The sequence below is a fragment of the Engystomops pustulosus genome, chromosome 5, assembly GCF_040894005.1.
Source record: "Engystomops pustulosus chromosome 5, aEngPut4.maternal, whole genome shotgun sequence".
Lineage (NCBI taxonomy): Eukaryota > Metazoa > Chordata > Amphibia > Anura > Leptodactylidae > Engystomops > Engystomops pustulosus.
This window is the reverse complement of record NC_092415.1, coordinates 160,727,152-160,752,810: the sequence shown is the minus strand read 5'-3', so window position 1 is coordinate 160,752,810 and position 25,659 is coordinate 160,727,152. Positions and strand designations below refer to the sequence as shown.

At 43.8% G+C, this 25,659-nt stretch overlaps 1 protein-coding gene across 7 annotated transcripts in view; it reads left to right on the top strand.

Annotated features, from left to right (window-relative positions):
• RARB (retinoic acid receptor beta) overlaps positions 1-25,659 on the top strand; it is a 474,419-nt gene that overhangs the window by 442,116 nt on the left and 6,644 nt on the right. For all 7 annotated transcript variants that reach the window (XM_072153615.1, XM_072153613.1, XM_072153614.1 and 4 more), the window contains one exon: positions 25,257-25,461. In XM_072153615.1, the coding sequence (XP_072009716.1) occupies positions 25,257-25,461 (205 nt within the window). The remainder of the gene's footprint in view (positions 1-25,256; positions 25,462-25,659) is intronic.

Genomic DNA, 25,659 nt, shown 5'->3' with positions numbered 1-25,659 from the left:
ACCCTGGATTGTAGTATAAGGGGACAATATCCTTCCGTATAATGCAAACCTAAAAATCTATCCCCACCTATTTTTAGGGAGGATATTTTCCCAGACCTCTATGTATGGCAGTTACCTGACAATCGTCTTTTCTTTTCCTGTGGTTTAGTAATCTGTACTTAATTGTCATTCTGCCCTTGTTGTAATGGAAATCATATCTCTATTTCATTGACATCCTGGATAACTTTCATATTCTTGTGGGCCTGGGGCCCATGCCTTCTAGATTTTATACTAAGGAGGGACTTCACTCATGAAATCCTTGTACATCTGTCCTGCTCATAATACACATGTACACAAGAGCCATTTCAGGACTTTTGAAGGTCCGCCAAAGGTCCTTAAATCACAGATTGAAAGCAGGCAGAAAGGACACAACCTCCATTCACCAAGAAGCTGATTCTACGGTAGTACCAGATGTAGGAAGTGATTCCAGAGTTGTATGGGCTATAATATTCATACAGCCCAACCCTTGAGCCAATCAGAGGAGACAGTACTACAGAGAGCCACAGCTTGAACCAATGATGAGACAGGGGGTGTGTGTCTGGCTACTTCAGACCCCCTGTAGGCACTGCTGCAAAACTGTAGTCAAGCGTTGGAAGCGTTAGGTCTATACAGGTTTTCAGCTCATGGAAGTGAACAATAATATCCCTGGAAGGAAAAAAAGGGGGAAATGTTCTATCCATTCATAATGTATTTATTGAATAAGCCTTCATAACCACCTTTACAGGTCCACTTATAAAATGGAATAGAAATGAAGAGTATATGGGTAATAAATAGTAGATGAAGGAATTCATAGTAATTTGATATAACTATCACATCGCTTTATTCTAGTCAGAGAATATTCCCTGTAATCCTAGAGGCCCATGTTATATTGCCACATAGTATCACATCTGTCATGTTTTGGGCACCAGTCACATTTTCATTATGAAAATAGTATTTTTGCCTGAGATGTATTTCATGCTCTCCATGGCTATGCTAATTATACTGGCGCAGAGTCAGTCACTTCTCTGTTCTAGATGGGAAAATGATATAGTATTTGAATCTGGCAAATCTTCTATGATTATACAGCTATATTGTACTAAATCAGATTAGCTGATTATTACTTCCCAGGAACAATAGATGGACTTGCTTGGAACCAAATTATGCTTATGTTAGTCATGTAATGTTAATATTAATATTACAGATGACAGGTGAAAAGATTGTATGTTCTCTTTGGTAAATTATATGAAAATTGCTCACACTGCAGTATATACAGACGGATCCTTATAGGGAATCTACCATCAAAATTATCATAAACCAGGGACATTTACTCATAGATCCAGACTCTTTCTTCCTATATTTGTTATCCATGGCCTCCTTCTAAAATCAATCAATTTTTAAAATAATGCCCTAGAGCCCCTCCATGCTGCAGCTTCACAGGCTGTTAAACTGTGCAGAGTTTAACAGCCTGTGAAGCTGCAGCACACAGAGATGCTCTGGTGACACCCCCAGAGCCCTTCTGTTCCTGTAGCATAATTGTAAAAGTTCATTTTAGGAGGAAGGAGGCCAGGGACAAAGTCACAGTGCCTGGATCAATGAGTAAGTGTCCCTGGTTTATCATGATGGATTCTGATAGTAGATTTCCTTTAAGATCTGTGAAACATTTATAAATACTAAATGGACTTTATGTTAGTTACAGGATTCTGTCAAACCCTGGAGACATCATTTTTTATATTCCAGGGGCATAGCTGTACACAATTGTAATGGCTTGAGAGGGCATATAGGCACCTTAGACATGGCATAGGTATGTGGGGGTTGTGTTGCAGATGGAACAGATATGTTTTTTTGCCTTAGTGATATTGATGATCTGTCATTGCTCATAAAATCAGATTGGGTGATTATGAACCGTGCCAGAATCAAAACATAGAACAAACCCACAAGAACAGCTCCATTCTCTGTGTAGTGGCCAGGCTAGCATTTCCACCATAAATTATTGACTAACCAACTGTGTTCATCCAGAAAAAAAATCAGTCCAATCTGATAGGTGCTAAAACTTTTTGCCGTGTAAAACTGCATATGGAGATGGAAAGCAGCCATAGATTGCTGTTGAATCAAAGCGTTGTGTGTGATAGTAGCAGCAGGACTGTGAAAATTGTATATTCCAGTATTGTAGCTGTGCTTGGAGTACTGAGGTCTCTTCAGTGAACACAGAAAAGCCCCTCCCCGCTGAGTAACTGCTGTAGTATATGACTGGCTCTGGACCACATTGAATTAATGGCAGGGGATCTGGGTTCCTAAAGCCAACGCCATAGCATAATTACAGCGGGGGCACTAATTGGGCAGCCAAATGTGGAATCCCCCACTGCAGGCAGCGGGAAAAGGTATTTACCAGTCCTGTCTTCTCCTTTTCTCATACACAGCGCTGTGCAGAGTATTGATGCAGCAGCTGTTCTACCCTGGTCACGTGTGATAAAACATGTGATCAGTGGGATACCGGTACACAGAGGCTACATCTGGGCCGTTCCAGCACAGCCCTAATAGTGACGATTCTCACTGTGACAGATGATTTTGTAAACAATGTAAACAAAAAAAAAGTTCCCAGAGGTTCCCTTTGATGAACAGAAATATAAAATAAAAAACAAAAGCTACAAGAAAATACAAGAAAATACAATAAAACATATGGTTCATCTTCCAGACATTAATGTTACCTTAAACAACACCCTGTTACCCTGAACATGTCATCTATACACCCTTATCATTAAAGGTAACACTTTGGCTACATCCACACGACCGTTGGGGGACGTATATACGGCCGCAAGCTTGCTACGACATGGCGGACACACGTAGCAAGATCTCACACAGTGCTCCAAGTCCAGCTACAATCCTGGAATATAACAAAACCAATTTTGTCCCTCCTATGGCATCAAATAGAAGAATAGGACTCCAAGCAGATGTATTGCCATCAAGCCAAAGAAACACCCAGGAGTACAATTTAACAAAGCTAAGTGCATAGTGCATAAAGTTTTTGTTGGGCAGGCATAGCCAAAGATAGACTTACAATGTAACATATGTATAAAAAGACACAGAGTAAGAGTTGACATCTATCCTAGCTCTCTAAATACATAAAGTAACAGCTAATACATACCCATTCATAAAACTCTGGGAGTTCTAGGTTGTGATCAATTACCCAATCCTGGAATATAGATACATTTTTCACAGTCCTGCTGTTACTGACCCCACAAAGGTATGGTTAAACAGATAGCCAGGGCTGCTAATTCTGTCAATTTGTCTTATGTCGCATTGCTCTTAGACTCTCAATAATCCTGTCTTTTGGTTGTTGGTTACGGAAAAAAATCATATTATCCAGTTTGGGGCAATAATAAAAAATGACTACAAAGACTGTTGAACAGATGTGACTAGTCTAAGCTTTAGTACTACACATACTATACATAGTTCCTATGAGCATAGAAAGACAAAGAATAGCACCAGTCTGTATCACAGAACCCCTGCCAGCAAGAATTTGGGTTAAAAGTAGGTTACTATCTCCCAGCTGTCAGCAGATATTTCATGCTACTGATAAAACTATAGTGGGGGTTCCTGTAACAAGAAGTGTGACTTAACATTTGGAAAGAACTGGAGCCATCATCAGCCAGTAGATATGTCAGTAGATTTTTAACATAATGGGGGTCATTTACTAAAGGCCCGATTCGCGTTTTCCCGACGTGTTACGCGAATATTTCCGATTTGCGCCGATCGTACCTGAATTGCCCCGGGATTGTGGCGCACGCGATCGGATTGTGGCGCATCGGCGCCGGCATGCGCGCGACGGAAATCGGGGGGCGTGGCCGAACGAAAACCCGACGTATTCGGAAAAACCGCCGCATTTAAAAACCGAAAAAGTGTCGCTTGGGGAGCGCTTACCTTCACTTGGTCCGAGGTGGTGAATTCCGGCGCGATGAGATGACTTTCAGCGCAGCAGCGCCACCTGGTGGACGGCGGAAGAACTACATTCATAAATCCCGGCCGGACCCGAATGCAGAGCAGAGAACGCGCCGCTGGATCGCGACTGGACCGGGTAAGTAAATGTGCCCCAATGTCTACACTTAACATAGTTTAATTCACTATTAAAAATGTAGCGCAGCTCCGTGCTGAGGACTATGCACCTGGCATGTAAGTGATCGCCGGCATAGAAGCCTCCCTGGAAATGAAGAAATCCACGCTCAATCATTTTATCTGGCAGGGGGAGTCCATATTAACCAAACCGTGGGCTTGGAAGTAGGAAATTATTTGTCTTCTTTTAATTAACATCCATGTGCAAATTAAGAAGAATTTTGGCAAAAAATGTGATAATAAAAGCACATTTAGCTTGGTGAATCGGTTATTGACAAGCGAGATCAGTGCCCCTGGGAATGAGCCCAGCATTCTCCCCTCGCTCTGTAATGTATATGGAGATGTATATTTGGTGGCGCTTGCCTCTAGTTTCCCAGGACTAAAATTCAAAAGCCATGGGGCGTAGATTTGAAGCTGTTACATGGCTGAATGCTTTCATATTATTGTGACTGAGATGTATTTTTCTGAGTGGGCCTACACCTTTCAGTGACCCCCTATGATTTATTGACCCCACTGTCATCTTCTTTCAGTCTGCTCTGTCTGACATCCAGTGTTTGATTTCCTCACAGTGGATAACAAGGTCTCACAGATCTCGCTGCCTCTTCTTTGTTGGGCCTTTCTTGTGAAAGCAGCGCCACACTCTTGATGAAAAATGAAGAGTTTTGTTAGTGCAGAAAGGGAGCGCTTTCCATGGCCGGGCCAGCTGGAATGTGTGACTGATCTGCCGATTCTCTCCTGCGCCACCATTCTTGTGCCTGCCATGGGAATACAGCAAATGGCGCTGAGCAGCCCACCCCCTCAGTGGCCACATGGCTCCAGGACAGAGATGCTGATTCTCACCTCATATTGTGTCATGACAATTTTAAGTTGTGGAAGCGGGTAAGGTTTTTCTTTACCTGCACCACTACAGAAATGCCGTCCAGAAAAGAAAAACACTCCAAAAATGTGTGATTTTTATAGGGTTTACTATACAATTTACAGACCTGTTTTTTTAGCCAACATTAAAAAATATTTATATTTCAATATCCAAAAGTGTACCCCAACACTACTATAGCAGGGGACTGTATGCATTTAAGAGGTAAAACTGAGAATGGGCCCTACATGAAAATTAACTACATTTACATTTATAGCCATATTTTTGTTGTAAAAAATGTAAAATAATTTTTAATTTGTACAGGAGGGCTGTAATGGACATAAATATGGCTGCGTGGGGCTAATATACCACTGCTATGTATGTATATTGTCACTCTATTTGCTCTTTGTGGGACTGATGATAAATAGTTGATTACAGCACTTGGCTATCCCTGTCAGTCACATAGAGAATAACCAGAATGGCATTGAACATTTATAATTTAACACTCCATGCCCACCAGTCATAAAAGGAGCTCATCACGGTGGCTCAGTGGTTAGCACTACAGCCTTGCAGCGCTGGGGACCTGGGTTCAAGTCCCAGATCAACATCTGCAAAGAGTTTGTATGTTCTCTCTGTGTTTGTGTGGTTTTACTCCCACACTCCAATACATACTGCTAGGTTGATTACATTGTGATCCCCATTGGGGACAGGGATCTGTGCAGCGCTGCGTAATCTGTGTGCGCATATAAATAAAGAAATATTATTATCACTTTCTTTGGTGGTGAAGCCACTTCCTGCCCTGGTTAGCACAGCTGAATACTGCCTGTTTTTTATCTATCCACAATCAATTGCGCAGGGGAGAAAATACATTAGAAACCATCCAATTTTTTTAGCGGAAAAAAGGATGACATACAGATGTGAAAAAAATTGAGTTGCATACAATACACACTTAACACAGATATCACATGTCTGCATTTTTTGTGGACACACAACTGACATGCCTGTCATACACACAGTAACACATGTGATCATCATTTGCGAGGGAATCAGTGAGTAAAGGGGTTTTCCCACAAAACGAGAACGGCACTCAGCAATCTCCGTCAGCTCCACAGAGCGACTAGCTGCTCCGCTCATCTCGAGGAGCAACGAGTGGCCTGATGTGGGTACACAAGACCCCCGTTCTCGTGATCTGTGGGGGGGTCTCATCTCTGAAACCCCCACCGATCAGCAAGATAGGCCCTACCCTGTGGATACTTGTTTTGTGGCAAAACCCCTATCACCAAATGTGATTGCATATCACATACTTTTTATTTCAGGCTGTATTTCACTTTGTGTATGCAAAGACTAATGTAACGCCTGAAGCGCGTCAGATGACTCACCTTTTGTGATTGGATATAGTTGTAATGGATATTATATTAACCACAGCCCTGGGAAATACTTTGTTTTTAGCTGCCAGTTAACCGTCTGTATAAATGTCCCATGTGGAGCAAGTGTTTAGCTGCTATTGCTCATATGTTTTCGATGTGCCTCCAAGTAATGTTCATATTAATATATATTGTGACATATATGTAATTACCAGTCCTTGTTTATTATGGATCTGTGTCACTTTATCTCTTATATGTGACATTTATAATTGACATTGACTTTGTAGAACATAACACAAAGACAAGGAGAGATGAAATATCAGATTCAGCAGTTTCACCCCGAACAAGGTCACCATATAAAGTGCCCTATCCAGAAGCCGACTATAAAATAGCCCTATCCTTCAACCCTTGACATACATATTGACTGGTTTACTATGAATTCCTTTTTAATATTTTATTCCAGAGCTGGTGTTATTCAATCTGGTTTGCATTCCTGTAGCTTTTAATTTTTTTCATTCTCCCTTCTGCCGGTGTAACAGAAATTCAGGATGATTTCCATGTAAAGCCTATGAACAATGTCATTCATTGCCTAATTTACCTGTAATTGCTTTCCTGCCACACTTACATTACCGTCTGTTCCTTGCTTATAGCTCAATAATCTTCCCATCACACGCAACTCTTGAGTTTTAATTTGAGATTAAACATTTATGACCTATTTTAGTTAGTAATTAGATAATAATGGAGCAATTGTAATACTGAACTATTGTGTCGCTTACATTTTTACTGGACTATGTGTGTGTCTGGATTTCTATTTTGTTACAGTATATCACTTATAATAGTCTTCACTTTAACATATGTAATTAGCTTATTTCTCTGACTTATGTTCCCCATTTGCTTCATAAAGGAGTATTGCTACTTAGTGTAATTACATTAGGTTCCAGCGGCTTTGAGCGGTGGCCCTTCGATGGTTGCATTACTACAAGTCCCAGCATTGATTTCATTAACAGCGTTTAGAACATGGATAAAACTATATCTATATATTGATGAAGGAGCCCTTCACCTCTCCCTTGTGTAGCAGCCATTATAGAAACTTTAATTACATTCTCTACTTTGTGTGTTTGTATTTCTATGTCCTCAATGAACATTTTACGTTTTTGCTTCATGACTTAGTAAAGCTTCACCCTGCTGACCTCAAGAAGTGGCCAACCACAAGATGATAGCGATCAGGAGTAAGGACAGTCCTGCCTGAAGTGATAAGAGTGAAGGGTATAATAGTTGTGTTATATGTGTGACTGGGCATGAATTAGCATAAATCCATAGAAATGTATAGGCCTTGTTCTGTATATGGGAGTAAGAGGCCAGTCTGACGGGAAATGGGTTAAGTATCAGAACCACCTGTCTCCTTTGTTCCTCTGTTGCAACATCATCTACCTGCAACACATGGCTTGACCCCTTCAAATCAGAAATATTCTGCAAAATATATCAAAAGAGACCTGGTAACAGTTTTTATCCAACTAAACTAAATCCACCCTAAAGGGGTTTTCCCACGAAACAAGTCAGGCCCTATCCAGAGGAGAGGGCCTAACTTACTGATCGGTTGGGGTCTCAGTGATCATGAGAACAGGGGTCTGACAGGGTCCAAGGTACTTCCGTTGGACCCCTCGTCGCTCCCTGTGATGAGTGGAGCAGATGGCCGCGCATGTCTGCTCCTGTCATCTCTATGGAGCTGATGGAGATTGCCGATGTACGTCAGACCCCCTATTCTCTTGATCTGTGGGGGTCTCATCACTGAGACAAGGCCTAACATGTTTGGTGGAAAACCCCCTTTAAGCAGTGTATGATATATTTTTTTAGCATTTTATTATTAGCATTCCCCCTTCTATGTTCAAGTTGAAAAGAGTCGGTCTGCGAGGCTAGAGGGGGAGCTTCACTTCAGATGCCCCGAACTTGGGTTCTATAGCTTAGAACTATGCTGCTGCTGTCACTTAAAAATAAAAATTAGAATCTCAGGCTTGTGGTTCTTTGAGCTATATAATTCTAAAGGACTGCAAGCTGCAGATAAAGAATTCCTTACTATGTCTGTAACTGCTTTTGTATCTGTTTTTGTAGCACAATCCTGATGGAATTTGAAACCTGAGATTCTCATCTTTAAATTTACACCAGAAGCATGGTTGTAGGTGTTATAGAGCTCAAAGTTTGACATCCCAGTGTTACTTATCTCAAATATTGACTCTTTTCAGTTTTATAACATATGTATGTATGTATGACTTTGTATGCATTTATTTATAATTAAATGGGTGATTTTTAACATAAAAGAGGGATTGCTAGACATTGAGTTTCACACCCTACTTGTGCTGTTACTTAGTGGTGTAAAAACTGCTTACAGTTTCCCTTTTACGACAACTGCTTTTACGGCTTAGTTCATGTACTGGAGGATATTTTGGGACATCTGCAGATGCCATCTATGCAAACGACAGGATATTCAACAAAAAAACTCTAAGTCGCTGTATGTTTCCCTGTTTTGGCCTGCCATTTAATGCAAGGTCGGCTGAGAGTGTTCAAGAAAGACCTTACAGAAATTGGACTTCCAAATTTTCAGAATGTGGAGCAAGGTATAGAAGTTGTGTCCCAATGAAAAACTTTGCAACCTAGCCTACTTTGCCCCTAAACCCACACATAATACCCCCTTGGATGTGTATTGGACCTTCATTAGTGGCTACCACACCGTATAATGCTGCCTTCTGATGATCCCCCCTCCACCATGAAATCCACCTCTCCTGGTTCCCTGCATCACCTCGATTTACTGCTGCTGTTGTGTGTGGGTCAGAGGCTTGATGACAATATCATATTGTGCCTCCTGGCATCACACTCGCACCCTGTACCAGGGGGGCAGAATCCACCATTATAGTAACCTCTGTGTATCCTAAAAATCCAGGACTTGTGATGTGCTTTGTGCATTGCTCGTGTAATCTTGCATGGAGTCTGCATAGATTATATATTCTGTATAATACAGTATGGTTCCTGTACGTTGTGATCTTATGGGACAATACAGCATCTGGAGGGGGATAGAAATGCTAAAACAGGATGTGATCATAGATGCTGCGGGTACTAACTATCCAAGTGGTTTTTGGATATTATCGGATATTTTCGGATATTGTATGGTCCTTCATTGCTGTTGCGGCCTAGTACAATAAATATCCCCCATAGTCTTATTATGACTATGTTGTTGGCTCTGTGCTCACGTGACCTCTGCTTTCTATAATCTTTCTCACATAGCAATCTCAGCAAGGTATTCAATCACCATAACTGATCTGACCTACAGCAGTCATAAGCTTAAAAGGATTCCCAGGGAATGGGACCCGCAGCCGGTAATGAAGTGTCTGCTCATTTGCATATAATCACCTTGGATGTAACTCAGAATTTTCATGACTGGCAAAACTGTCCAGAATGTATGAATATATTTTCTCCATCATCCAGTATCCACTTTCCAGCAAGCTGATGCAAATGAGGGACAGGTATATACAGTATATGGAGCGAGAGATGTCTGACATCCCAAACACTGAAATGCTTTTATACATTAACTACAATATATAATCCTCTTTCACATAAGTATAGTATTTAGTATAGTATTGCACCTCACTGCTCCTGTTTTATGTGTGAAAGTCTCTTCTTGACTATATAAGGATCTCTGGTACCCGGGTCATTACGCTTGTGATGCAGCCAGAACCTTATGGACATTCATGGTTAAATGGTTTTTCTTTAGGATTCCTTTTAAACCCCCAGGGGTTTCAACCTCTTGGTGGCCACCTAGTCTTCAGTGTCTTAGATGGGAAACCCCTTGTTCTACATACTTAGTGACATCTCCAGCAGCATTGAAGACCTGGATCTGGGGGCTGGAGTTGGGCTCATTTTTTCTTTTTGTTGCCCCTGCCCTGGCCCACAGGGGTTTTTCCAGGATTCCTAAAAACTTATCAAGGATGAACTAACTGAAATTTTTTTTCAAATGAGCTTTTTAGTGCATTGTAGGCATTGTCCCACAGAACTTGGTGCACCTTCTCACCCATGGAGAGCTGGGCACTGTCAAGGGTGCTGGTGGTAAGACTAGAGACACACAACCGTGATCAGTCTGCGAATCCCAGACCATGGCTGTACAGTACAGCACTGTTCTGTACTGTACATGCACCAGGGATGGGATTTCTTGGGGGACATGTATCTTTATTTCTGCTAGTTTAATTGTCTCATTTTAGCGACTTTTGTCCTTTTTGCCCCTGACTGAAGTTGCCCCCCCACCCTCCTGTTCAAGTCTAACAAAATTGGTGTCAAACGTATGTGCTACGTTTGTGCTGGTTTGTGCAGCAGAAATTTTTTGTTTGTGCCACCATTATTTTTAAGATATTAATGAAAGTTTCCATAGGTCACCTGAGGTTAACCGCCCCCCCCCCCCACGTTACCTAAATCAAACAAATCTGGTACCAATCAATTCTGCTACGTTTGTGCTGGTTTGTGCTGTTCAAATTTTTGTTGTGCTGCAGTTGTTTTGAAGATATTAACGAAATTGTAAAGGTGAAAAGGTCAGTCAGCCCCCCACATTAACCGAATCAAACAAATCTGGTGTAAAACTTTTGTGTTACATGTGTGCTGGTTTTGCAGCAGAAATTTTGTGCCACTATCGTCTTTAATGTATTGATCATTTTTTCCAGAGGTCATCAGAGTTCTTTCCTTCCAAAGTACAATGTGTTTGCTAGCTCCCTCTGGTGATCAAACCAGAGAAGTGTCACTAGGTTTGTTTTTTTAGCAGTTCATCCTAAACACCTTAACTAATGTAATCACCTAAACATACCTTAAAATCGATAGTGGCACAAATGAAAATTTTTGCTTCCCCATTTTGACACCAGTTTTGTTTCATTTGGTTCATGTGGGGGAGAGGGCTGGCTGACCTTTTGAAATTAACAATTTAATTAATATTTTCAAAACAAAAGCAGCACAAACAAAAATTTGAGCAGCCCAAGGTAGCAGAATTGATTGGCACCAGTTGTGTTTGATTTGGGTAATGTGGGGGGGACCTCTGATGACCTCTGGAAACTTTTGTTAATATCTTGCAGGGGTGCAGAGGAAGGATTCTTCTGTCATGGACCTTGTTTTAACATGTAAATTGGAATTATTTCACATGCTTTAAATGTTTATAATTTTGCACATTATCCTGCTGGGCATTGAAAGTTTGGGATGTTTTTTTAAATTTATAAATTTTTGCATTCACATTTTCTTGAAATGTTTTAGTTATTTCTAAGGGTGAGGTCACATGTGGCGTTAACACATGCATTTTCAAATGCATCACAGCTGCTGAGAAGAGGAGATTTGCCTAATTACATTGCTGTCAACATGGCATTTACAAAATGCATTCATTAACACAATGTTAACATGGGTGTTAACATCTCATTAACAGATGCATTTTGTAAACGCCATGTTGACAGCAGTGTAATTAGGCAAATCTTCTCTTCTCAGCTGTTGTGATAAAATGCATGTGTTAACACCATGTGTGACCGCAGCCTCATATGTCGTCACCTCCCTGGAGCGTGCCCAGAGTGCTTAAAAATGCAGGACCCAGCCACAAATTTAAAATTTACAGTAGTGTCCACTCCTGCATATAACCTCCTCTCGTGGCTTGTGTCCATGTGGATTTGAGACATTTGCAACAAAAAGTCTCAAAAAAGGAAGATGGAAAAACTGAACATGTATCAAAAGAAAAAAGCCCGGATCATACATAAGGTGCAAAAAAGACCTTCCTAATGTCTCAAAAAAAATTGATATATGTCCCCCTTGTATCATAGTGACATCTGTGACATTGTGACATATGATAGAAGCAGGACACTGCAATCATAATGATGTGAGGGGCAGAATGGTGGCTGAGTGGATAGCACTTCTGCCTTGCAGTGCTAGAGACCTGGATTCAAATCCCACCCAGGTCAACATCTGCAAAGAGTTTTTATGGTCTCTCTCCTCCGGGTCCTCCAGTTTCCTCCAGTTGTGTGCCCCATTGGGGACAGGGACCACCTTCTAGGCCATATATTTAGCTTATGATAGATTTTCTTCATATATTCATAAGTTTGCCAGAAGTTCTATCAGCATTAATGTGGGCTACAGATCAGTGGTAGGCCCGGTACTGCTCTGACATGTCACGTATGGCATATGGTGTAGTGTAAAGGAGCTTTATACATTGGAGAGGCTAAAGAGAGGATATGTCCTGTATACTGCCTGTACCCACCATGTAATGTATGTCTGGAAGTTTTGCCCACAGCAACTCTTTCAGGAACAATTGTGCTATGTTATCCTAGGATCAGGAACCCGTGTAGTGCAGAGGTCATTTTCCATTTTAGTTCGGCATCAGCCGGTGCGGGTTTCATAAATGCCCCTTATTATCTATATAAACAATGCTGTACAGTAATGCGCTTGTGATTGTCTGGCCGCAGCTATGCCCGTCGTCTATCACATGCCATATGCTATTTTTAATTTGCCTGGGAAAATGGCATCTTCTTCCGAAAAAAGCAAATGTTTTATCTGTCAACAAAAGGATTTCTATAGATATATGAAGCATTTGACTTCCATATGACAAGACGTACAACGTAAATGTCTATTTCTACTGTGCGAGAATGTAATAATGAGGTCAATTCTCATTCACTCTGGAGCCGTTCATCTTCCCTATATCGCTGCCTTACAGCCATTGTGGCTGCTTTAAAGCATAACATTTTCTAATTTTATTAGTGCTGAAATGTGTAAAATGCTATTGATTTTCCACTATTCATTATTGCGGAAAGAGAGTTCTCCAGTCAATTGTGCCAGGATAATAGTTAATAACCGCACAGTAAGTTCAGGATAATTCATCGCTGTGTATTTTAGGGCAAAGTCATTCGAAGACTTTATTTTAAGTCTGTGGATCATTTGTATTTAGACACATGTAAGTATCACTAAGACTCTGCGGCTGGGACTTAACTAAAGCTCCGATGACACAACAGTGTATAATCTCAAAGTGCTGGAGCCAAGAGAAGATAACCATGGGTATCAGTGGATCATTTATTAGCTAGATCCGCTCAAAAAATAAGCAAATTATGGAGCGTGCTGTTTATGTCTGAAAATACCCCTAAGATCAGCTATAATCCAGGGGCGTAACTACAGCGGTAGCAGCCATAGCAGCTTCTATAGGGCCTGTAGTGTCAGGGGGCCCCGTCATCTGACCTTATACTATGAAATAGAGGATGTGCACCATTATATACATATTATGCTGCACATTGTACAGCATAATATGTATGTAACAGATATGTGTGTATATATGCTGTATATGTGTGTGTATCTGTGATGCATGTGTATATGGTATACGGGTGTACATAAGAGTGTATAAATATGTGTATGAGTGAATGTATTTTTATGCATATAGGTATAGAATTGCGTGTGTGTATGTAAGTGTAAAATGTATATTTTTAAGCAAGAAATGGGGCCCTATTCAGAGCCCTGACTCTCCTAGTTATGCCCCTGCTGTAAGGGAAACTTACAAAAAGTATATAGTAACCCACAGAAAAAAAAAAGTTTTATGCCGTTGAAGTGAAATAATTGTGCGCCCATGTAATGTGTGAGGGAGTGCTGTACATGCGCAGAGCTTGAAAATGGCTACATTGAGATAGCTGAAACGTTGTAATCTCCGCTGGTGAAATAAACACCTATTTGACACGGAGTGCTGCTTTTCTACTTTTTGCCTATTGAGCTTGACGTAGCTGATAGCAAGAATACAGCTTGTGCAGTATCAGCTTTGCACCGAAGATGCAGAAGGAGGTGGGCTATTGGTCTATTGGGGGCGTGGAGTAGCCTTTGCTTCATGCCCTAGTAGCTTCTGCTGAAAAATTGCACATTAGTTAAAGTTTACATCAGCTATTTCTGAGTAGTTCTCATTACAGCGGGGCACACGGCAGGGGTGCCCCTTGTTGCCCCTACTGTTTGCACTAGCGATGGAGCCATTTGCTCGTTGTATCCGGCAGCATGACAGTATTCTTGGCTTTCGGTATACTTGTGGGTGAGAGGGGGAGGGGGGTAGAAAATCACCTTATATCTGGAACACGTCTTGCTTTTTCTCTTGGTGGAGATGAAGGCTAGAGATGAGCGAACATACTCGTCCGAGCATGATGCTCGTTCGAGCATTAGCGTACTCGAAACTGCTCGTTGCTCGGACGAATACTTCGCCCGCTCGAGAAAATGGCAGCTCCCGCCGTTTTGCTTTTTGGCGGCTAGAAACAGAGCCAATCACAAGCCAGGAGACTCTGCACTCCACCCAGCATGACGTGGTACCCTTACACGTCGATAGCAGTGGTTGGCTGGCCAGATCAGGTGACCCTGGGATAGACTAGCCGCTGCCCGCGCTGCTCGGATCATTCTGTGTCTGGATGCCGCTAGGGAGAGAGCTGCTGCTGGTCAGGGAAAGCGTTAGGGTGTTCTATTAGCTTACTGTTAGGCAGGAGTGATTCTCCAAGAACCCAACAGCCCTTCTTAGGGCTACAATAACGTTATACTTTTTTTTTTTTATTTGCAGCTAGTACCATATTGTGAGGAATTTGCAGGGGGACTTGCTACCGTTGTGTTTAGCTCTTAGTGACACACATATCCACCTCAAACACCAAAGTGGGAAAATTTATTAGGGGTTTGATTTCAATTAGGCACAGTCTGCCATTTACTTTTTATTTTACGTTTATTTTTTTAATAACTCAGTGTCATCTCATCTTGCATAGTAGTGTGCTTTCATACTTGGCTAGAAAATAGCCATAGGAGAATCCAAACGGCTTACTTACGCCTACAGTAGCGTTATATATATTTGATTTCTGGTTGATCTACTGGTGGCTGTACTTGCTGCAGTGCATCTACTAGCAAATTGTGAGCAATTTGTAGTGAGACTTGCGACCGCTGTGTTTTGCGCTTAGTGACGCACATATCCATTGCAAAGACCGAAGTGGGAAAATTTATTAGGGGTTGGATTTCAATTAGGCACAGTCTGCCATTTCCTTTTTTATTTTACGTTTATTTTGTTTAATAACTCAGCGTCATCTCATCTGGCATAGTAGTGTGCTTTCATACTTGGCTAGAAAATAGCCATAGGAGAATCCAAACGGCTTACTTACGCCTACAGTAGCGTTATATATATTTGATTTCTGGTTGATCTGCTGGTGGCTGTACTTGCTGCAGTGCATCTACTAGCAAATTGTGAGCAATTTGTAGTGAGACTTGCGACCGCTGTGTTTTGCGCTTAGTGACGCACATATCCATTGCAAAGACCGAAGTGGGAAAATTTATTAGGGGTTGGATTTCAATTAGGCACAGTCTGCCATTTCCTTTTTTATTTTACGTTTATTTTGTTTAATAACTCAGCGTCATCTCATCTGGCATAGTAGTGTGCTTTCATACTTGGCTAGAAAATAGCCATAGGAGAATCCAAACGGCTTACTTACGCCTACAGTAGCGTTATATATATTTGATTTCTGGTTGATCTGCTGGTGGCTGTACTTGCTGCAGTGCATCTACTAGCAAATTGTGAGCAATTTGTAGTGAGACTTGCGACCGCTGTGTTTTGCGCTTAGTGACGCACATATCCATTGCAAAGACCGAAGTGGGAAAATTTATTAGGGGTTGGATTTCAATTAGGCACAGTCTGCCATTTCCTTTTTTATTTTACGTTTATTTTGTTTAATAACTCAGCGTCATCTCATCTGGCATAGTAGTGTGCTTTCATACTTGGCTAGAAAATAGCCATAGGAGAATCCAAACGGCTTACTTACGCCTACAGTAGCATTATATATATTTGATTTCTGGTTGATCTGCTGGTGGCTGTACTTGCTGCAGTGCATCTACTAGCAAATTGTGAGCAATTTGTAGTGAGACTTGCGACCGCTGTGTTTTGCGCTTAGTGACGCACATATCCATCGCAAAGACCGAAATGGGAAAATTTATTAGGGGTTGGATTTCAATTAGGCACAGTCTGCCATTTCCTTTTTTATTTTACGTTTATTTTTTTAATAACTCAGCGTCATCTCATCTGGCATAGTAGTGTGCTTTCATACTTGGCTAGAAAATAGTCATAGCAATAGGATAGCATCGTTTGGTTTTAAAAACTAAAAAACACAAAAAAAAGTTAAAAAAAAATTAAAGTTATAACTCTCATTTTCAAAATGTTTAACCCGAGGGCTAGGGGTAGAGGACGAGGGCGGGGACGTGGGCGTCCAACTACTGCAGGGGTCAGAGGCCGTGGTCCTGGGCGGGGTGAGACACCACCTGCTTATGAGGGAGCAGGGGAACGCCGCAGAGCTACACTCCCTAGGTTCATGTCTGAAGTTACTGGGACTCGTGGTAGAGCACTGTTGAGGCCAGAACAGTGCGAACAGGTGATGTCATGGATTGCCGACAATGCTTCGAGCAATTTGTCCACCAGTCAGTCTTCCACGCAGTCCACCCATGTCACCGAAATCGCCACTCCTCCAGCTCCTGCACCTCAGCCTCCTCCCCCCCAGTCTGCCTCCTCCCAGGAAAATTTGGCCTTTGAACCGGCATACTCTGAGGAACTGTTTTCTGGACCCTTCCCACACTCACAAACCACTTGTCCGGTTGCTGCTGAGCAATTTTCCGATGCCCAGGTTTTCCACCAGTCACAGTCTGTGGGTGATGATGACCTTCTTGACGTAGTGGAAGAAGTGTGTAAAGAGGTGTCCGACGATGAGGAGACACGGTTGTCAGACAGTGGGGAAGTTGTTGTCAGGGCACGAAGTCCGAGGGGAAAGCAGACTGAGGGATCGGAGGATGATGAGGTGACAGACCCAAGCTGGGTTGATAGGCCGGGTGAACACAGTGCTTCTGAGACGGAGGAGAGTCCTCGACCAGAACAGGTTGGAAGAGGCAGTGGTGGGGCCAGACGGAGAGGCAGGGCCAGAGCTGGTGCATCAGCGCCAAATGTGTCAACTAGTGAAGCTCCCGTGGCGAGGGCTCTTGCGGCGAGGGCTAGATTTTCAGAAGTCTGGAGGTTCTTTAAGGAAACACCGGATGACCGACGGACTGTGGTGTGCAACATTTGCCAAACCAGGCTCAGCAGGGGTTCCACCACTACTAGCTTAACTACCACCAGTATGCGCAGGCATATGAATGCTAAACACCCCACTCAGTGGCAAAAAGCCCGTTCACCTCCGGCCGTGCACACCACTGCTCCTTCCCCTGTGTCAGCTGATAGTCAGCCCCCTGCCCAGGACCCTGCCACAAAAACCCCATCGTCGCCTCCACGATCCTCCACAGCATCCACCAGCGTTCAGCTCTCCATACCCCAGACGCTGGAGCGGAAACGCAAATATAGTGCAACCCACCCGCACGCCCAAGCCCTTAATGTCCACATCTCCAGATTGCTTAGCCTGGAGATGCTGCCCTATAGGCTAGTAGAGACCGAGGCCTTTCGCAACCTCATGGCGGCGGCCGCCCCTCGGTATTCGGTCCCCAGCCGCCACTACTTTTCCCGATGTGCCGTCCCAGCCCTGCACCAGCACGTGTCAGACAACATCATCCGTGCCCTGACCAACGCCGTTTCTGACAAGGTCCACCTGACCACGGACACGTGGACGAGTGCTGCCGGGCAGGGCCACTATATATCGCTGACGGCACATTGGGTTAACTTGGTGGAGGCTGGGACCGAGTCTGACCCTGCGGCTGGTCATATACTGCCGACGCCGAGGATTGCGGGGCCTACCTCGGTCCAGGTGTTTCAGGCCTACTATGCCTCCTCCTCCTCCCACCCCTCCTCCACCTCCTCCTCCGAACTACCATCCGTGGGCATGGCGCCATCAGTCGGTAGCTCTAGGCACAGCAGCAGTGCCGTCGCTAAGCGACAGCAGGCGGTGCTCAAACTGCTGAGCCTAGGCGATAAAAGGCACACCGCCCAAGAGCTATTACAGGGCATCACGGCGCAGACTGATCTGTGGCTGGCACCGCTGAACCTGAAGCCAGGCATGGTTGTGTGTGACAACGGCCGTAACCTGGTGGCGGCTCTGCAACTCGGCAGACTGACACATGTGCCATGCCTGGCCCATGTGTTAAATCTGATAGTTCAGCGTTTCCTCAAGACGTACCCCAATCTGTCTGCTCACTTTGCTCACGAAGGTGCGCCGCATCTGTGCGCATTTCAGGAAGTCCAGCACAGATGCTGCCACTCTCAGGGCAGCGCAGCGCCGCCTCCAACTGCCCGCTCACCGACTGTTGTGCGACGTGCCCACGAGGTGGAATTCAACATTGACCATGTTATCCAGAGTTTACCAGCAGCGCACAGCGATTGTAGACTGCCAGATGTCAACTTCCACCAGAACTGGTAGTCAGGTCAGTCAGCTTTCTCAAGTCTACAATGAGGAGTGGACGTGGATGTCTGATATCTGTCAGGTGCTGAGTAACTTTGAGGAGTCAACACAGATGGTCAGTGGCGATGCCGCCATCATCAGCCTCACCATCCCGCTGCTTGGCCTGTTGAAAAACTCTCTGATCAGCATGAAGTCGGAAGCTTTGCGCTCGTCACAAGAGACGGGGGAAGAAGATTCCCTTGTTGATAGCCAAAGCACCCTTAGGTCTGTTTCTCAGCGCATATCGGAGGAGGTGGAGGTGGAGGAGGATGAGGAGGAAGAGGAGGAGAATGTTGGCGAGACACAAGAGGGGACCATTGTTGAGTCCTTCACTGTTCAGCGTGTATGGGCAGAAGAAGAGGAGTTGGAGGAGGAGGAAATGGACAGTCAGGCCAGTGGGGGAGTGAATTCTTACGCGTTGGTACTCTGGCGCATATGGCAGATTTCATGCTAGGCTGCCTATCCCGTGACCCTTGCGTTCAAAGAATTTATTCCAGCACCGATTACTGGGTGTTCACTCTCCTGGACCCACAGTACAAGCAAAATCTTTCCACTCTCATCCCTGGAGAGGAAAGGAGTGTGAGAATGCATGAATACCAGCAGGCCCTGGTGCACAAGCTGAAACAGTATTTCCCTTCTGACAGCGCTAGCGGCAGAGTGCGTAGTTCTGCGGGACAAGTAGCGAGGGAGAGTAGGCGAGCAGGCAGCTTGTCCAGCACTGGCAAGGGTACGCTTTACAAGGCTTTTGCCAGCTTTATGTCACCCCAGCAAGACACTGTCACCTGTCCCCAGTCTCGGCAGAGTAGGGCTGATCTTTACAGAAAGATGGTGAGGGAGTACGTAGCTGACCATACCACCATACCATCGTCCTAAATGATCACACAGCTCCCTACAACTACCGGGTTTCAAAGCTGGACATGTGGCACGAACTGGCGCTGTACGCCTTGGAGGTTCTTGCCTGCCCTGCCGCTAGCGTCTTGTCCGAGCGGGTTTTCAGTGCAGCTGGTGGCATCATCACCGATAAGCGTACACGCCTGTCGACTGACAGCGCTGACAGGCTGACGCTTATTAAGATGAATAAAGCCTGGATTTCTCATAATTTCCAATCTCCACCAGGTGAAGGAAGCTCAACCTGAATAATTTATCCACTCCTCCTCCTCCTCATTTTCCTCCTTCTCCTCCTCTTTGTACAGTAAAGCAGAGGAAACTGGCTATTTTTTGACAGGGCCCACTGGCTCTAGCTATAGTACTTTATGCATTTAATTTTTCTGGAGGGCCACCGACCCGGTCCTCTGTTTTAAACAATTTTTGGGACTGCCACATACAGGCACTCAATCTATTCCATTTTTCTGGAGGGCCACCTACCTGCTCCTCTGGTTTGAAAACTTTTTTGGACTGCCACATACAGGCACTCAATCTATTCCATTTTCTGGAGGGCCACCTACCTGCTCCTCTGGTTTGAAAACTTTTTTGGACTGCCACATACAGGCACTCAATCTATTCCATTTTTCTGGAGGGCCACCTACCTGCTCCTCTGGTTTGAAAACTTTTTTGGACTGCCACATACAGGCACTCAATCTATTCAATTTTTCTGGAGGGCCACCTACCTGCTCCTCTGGTTTGAAAACTTTTTTGGACTGCCACATACAGGCACTCAATCTATTTCATTTTTCTGGAGGGCCACCTACCTGCTCCTCTGGTTTGAAAACTTTTTTGGACTGCCACATACAGGCACTCAATCTATTTCATTTTTCTGGAGGGCCACCTACCTGCTCCTCTGGTTTGAAAACTTTTTTGGACTGCCACATACAGGCACTATCCAAATTAAATTGTCTCCATAGCAGCCTCCACACGTTGTCTCCATTGCTACCTCCAAAAGTCGTCCATATAGCTGCCTCCATACATCGTCCCTTTATCAAACGAGGTGTGTCAGGCAGAAATTTGGGTTGTTTTCATGGATTCCACATCAAAGTTGTTAACTTTGTCGCCACCCAGCTGTGTTATCCACAAAATATACTGGCAAACTTTTATCATTTACCAATATTATTTCAGCGCTTCTTGCGCTTCTGTTTACATTCCCCTCACCCGCCATATCCTAAACTTATAAGAACGCTACTGCACTTGATCTTATACAAAAGGTTCTTAGAAGTGCTGTTTGGGGAGTAGACACGGGCTTGGATTGGCGAAAGCTCGCCTGGCAGCGGTGCGCCAGCTCCATGCCAAGATCCAACTAACATAGTTTTAATTGCAGCACCTTTAATCTACTACTAGTTTACTGCCTCCATACATGGTCCCCTTATCAAACGAGCTGTGTCAGGCAGAATTTTGGGTTGTTTTCATGGCTTCCATGTTAACTTTGTCGCCACCCTGCTGTGTAATCCACAAAATATACTGGCAAACTTTTATCATGTACCGATATTATTTGAGCGCTTCTTGCTCACCTCCTTTGGTTCCTCTCTGCCACCCATTGGTTTGAAGCCTGAGTCCATTTAGGGTATGTCGCCATGCCACTCTCTAGCCTGCCGCTGCTGCCGCTGCCTCTGCATGCCGTCCCCTATAGTGTCAGGGTCAATTATTGGATGTTTTAGATGCTATCTAGCTTCATTCTGTCACTCTGTCATGGCCATGCTGTTGCCCATAATTTTGGCATAATGGTGCGATTAAGCAGCCTCAGAGGCATCCATGCATGCTGCCCCTGCTGTTTCCTGTCCATTTCCGTGGTGTTTCCATCCTTTTCTGAGGTTCTCCAGGTGTTTGGCCAAGCTTCCCTGTGCAGAGCCTTGGTCCCCTTGAAAATTGCTTGAGTCTCCCATTGACTTCAATGGGGCTCGTTATTCGAGACGAGCACTCGAGCATCGGGAAAAGTTTGTCTCGAATAACGAGTACCCGAGCATTTTAGTGCTCGCTCATCTCTAATGAAGGCCATTACGCGATTTGTAGACTACTCAGGGCTACGTATTAATCGGACAAAGTTTCCCCTACTGCCACTAGCTCAGCCAAGCCTGCTATGGGATGGTGGTTGGGACATTCCAGCGGTAGAGCAGTTTAAGTACCTGGGAATCAGGATCACTAGGAAGGTATCAGATTTTATTTACCTGAATGCGGCACTCTTACTGACGGCTGTACTTTCTAGAATACGAGTGTGGCAGAAATTCCCTATCTTCTCTAGGGCGGGGGAATCTTATCAAAATTACCATAATACCGCAATTACGTATCCCCAGTGTGGTTACCGAAATATTGGTTCCAGAGATTTCATGACCAATTTAGAGACTTAATTTGGAAACAAGGGTTCCTTTGAATTAAACTTAAACACAATTGCAGCTGCCCAAGTTTAAAGGGGGGTTGGCGGTCCCGGAGGCATTATTATTTGGTGGCACAGTGCCAACACTTTAGGGGGTGGGCAGTGGAGGGGAGGTATTCAGGGTGTCCATTAGTGGTCTGACATTTTGGGGGAACATTAACACCGATGGCAATGCTGGAGGCAGTGAAGTTAGGGGGTAGGGTGCGACAATCCTCAACATTAGAATTGATAAAGAAAGTGTGGCAGATATACAAACAATTAGTGGGAGTCGGCCCCTGGACTGAGTATACCCCTCTGTGGAACAACCCGTATCTGGGAGAAGTGTTCATGCTTGAGGGTATACGACGATGGAAGCAGAAGTCATTCCAGCAGCTGGAGAAGGAATTTGATGTCCCCAGACAAATGTTCTTCCAATATTTACAACTGAGACACGGCCTGCAGTCACAATTTGAGTCGTGGTCCGGCCTAGGTCCATGACAGAATTAATATCCTTAGTATATGGGGAAGTATTGGACAAAGTGATGGGGAACCAGATGGCTGTGGTGGCGGCAGAAGTGGGAGGGGGAGGTAGGTGAGTTAGAGGATAAAGAGTGGGAAGAAGCACTGGAGTCCTCATGTAAGGTATCATAGAGGTGATCGCAGCTGTTCTTACTTCTCAGAGTCTACTGTACCCCAGTCTCTTTGAGGAAAATGAGGATCCGTAATGAGGCCACATGTCCACGATGCTCGGTGGACGAAGCCGACATTATGCATATGTTCTGGACATGCTCGGCGATAAGAGACTTATGGGGTAGGGCTGGTGGATTGATTGCAAGAATGTTTGGGGGAACTAATCCAAAAGTGTGGGTGTTGGGCTGTGTAAGGAACTTGGAGGCCACCAGGGCAGAACAGTTGGCAATAGTCAAAAATCCTATATCAGCTGCTGAAAACAATAGCTACACATTGCCTGGATACTGGTTCTCCTGGAATTACAGAAGTTAAGAAGATGGTAAATGCTACACTTCGAATGGAATTAGGGATATTATACCTAAAACGGCATGCAGCGGGGAAGTATGAAAAGCAACGGCATAAATGGTTAGATTGCCCTGGACTAGGGACAGAGGAATTGCTTACAAGGTGGATGCAAGTGAGACCAGAAGGATTGGCAGGGGTGAGGTAGGGGACATGTTACAAGTCAGCCTCATGCTCGATTACATGCACTTCATACTTGGGGTTATGGTCGGAGGGTCTGAATCCAGTGATGGTTCCTTATAATCGCATTGTAAATACTATTACAAGGGGAAAAAGATAAAAGCTCCCATCACAAACCCGGCAGGATGTGTTGAGCGCCATAGACAGCACCTTTATTGTCAATCTGTTTCGCATGAATCCTGAAATGTAAAGTCACTTTCTCTCTGTAGATTGTGACATTTCTGCTGTGATTCTGTTAAGTGAAATGGACTCTCCCTGGCATTTCCCATCTTTTTGCTGTGCTGGTGGCTAAAGATGCCGAGCTGTACACCTTGTATTATTTAGTAGAATGACCTTCTTGTTTGCCCCTTTTGTACAGCGTGTTATTGTTTTTAGCAGAGCCCCATCAGTCCTGATGAATGAAGACAGGGAAGGACATCAGTGATGTGACTGGTGATGTGCACAGACACAATCAGGTTATTGTAGGTAGAAAGGTGTCAATAAGCCTGAAACGCTCAGCGTTCTGCATACGCTCAGCCAAAATTTCCATATGACTTTCCATACTACCAAACCATGTGTGTGGGACATCCTTAGCCGAAATAAATCATCAGAGTCATGAAATACGTATCTTAAAAATAACTTAAACAATTATTTAAAGGGGATCTGTAGAAAATGGTGAATGACTTTATTTCACTGCTGCTGCATCTGGTACTAGAATCCTGCATCTAGGGGAATGGAGCATGTGTCCCTTCTGCCTGCTTTCAATCTGTGGTTTCAGGACCTTTGGAGGTCCTGAAATTGCTTTTGAGTACATGTGTATTGAGAACAGGATGTGTGAGGATTTCATGGTTGAAGGTCTTTCTCAGTCTTAAATTTGCTGGATGGCTGGGGCCCAGGACTGCCGCCCAAACCGCATGCATTATAATTCACTACTGCTGAGCAGTATAATTAGTAGGTGTCTGGACTGCTGTTAATAAAATCTGGGGAACTCAGATGACAATTAGACTGTAATGTCTGATAGCGGGGGTCATTGGTCTTTATTTTTCTTCCTGTTTTTTCTGTCTTTTTTTGTGCATTGCGATTTTTCCACCTTTTATAGGACATTTTAATATGTGCACAGTGGGTCAAAGGGAATCTGTTAGTTAAAACGTCCCACATTATCTAAAGATATATTTGAAAACTGCTATTATACAGGAGTACAACTATCCCTATATTGTTCCTCCCTTTTCCTGTAAAGTTCCACAGTCCGTTCATAAACTTGACTCACCATCTATAAATAGATCATCATCTTTCCTTGAGCCAAGCTCAGCATATTCTTGTCCTTCCTGCTCAACTGTGCCTCCAGCTCATACACCCCTCCCTCGGGAATGAGAGAGACTCTGGTTGTGTGTGACTCTTTGTAGAGAATTCCTGAGGGGGGGGGGGTGAATGAGAGAGCAGTTTCTTTTAAGTGGGTCACACATAGCTAGTGTCTCTCTCATTCCTGGGGGAGGGGTTAATGATGTAGCAGAGCCAAGTTCATTTTGCTAAGGAGAAAGTAAGCACCTTGATAATTCGGAAGCTCGGATGTGTGGCTGAGCTGGAAGAACATGAATATGCATACATGTGAGTCAGCTGTACAAACAAACTGTGGAACTTTACAGGCATGGGGAGGAACAATATAGGGATAGTTGTACTGCTGTATAATAGCAGTTTTCAAAGATATGTTTAGTTACTGTGGGTTAGTTTATCTAACAGGTCCCTTTAAAACCAAGCAGCCACACTGTGATGTAGTTGAGAAAATCTCTGACCACTATAAAGATTAAATCAAACAAAAGGTGGGTCACAATGTGATTTATAGGCGCATTTATAAATTTGCAGTGCAGCTCGGTGATTCTGTGTGCTTAGAAAACGAGTGATGTAATAATAAGCCTTTGTTGTCTTTGCAGATATCAGTTATGTTCTGTTTGGGACAACCATTGGGGAATGTAATAATAAAAATAAATCTGTTTCCTTCTGTTCTGTGCTAGAGTGTGTTTACATATCCATATTTCCTTGTCTTCTTACAGATTCTTAGAATTTGCACAAGATATACTCCGGAGCAGGACACGATGACTTTCTCAGATGGCCTTACACTCAACCGAACTCAGATGCACAATGCTGGGTTTGGTCCACTCACCGACCTTGTGTTCACATTTGCCAATCAGCTCCTGCCCCTGGAAATGGATGACACAGAAACTGGCCTACTCAGTGCCATCTGCTTAATATGTGAAGGTGTGTATCACGTCAGATCATAGCTGAATTCTTGGAGCATACAAATTTCATGAGGGATTTCATCGTTTCAGAGCACTTTATTGGCCTTAAAGGAAATTAACCAGTTCAAAGAACATCAAAAAAACTACAAATACTCATCCCCACTCCTCTTCATCTTGATCACCTAGAAAAGATACTTATAATTAGCAGCAGGGACAA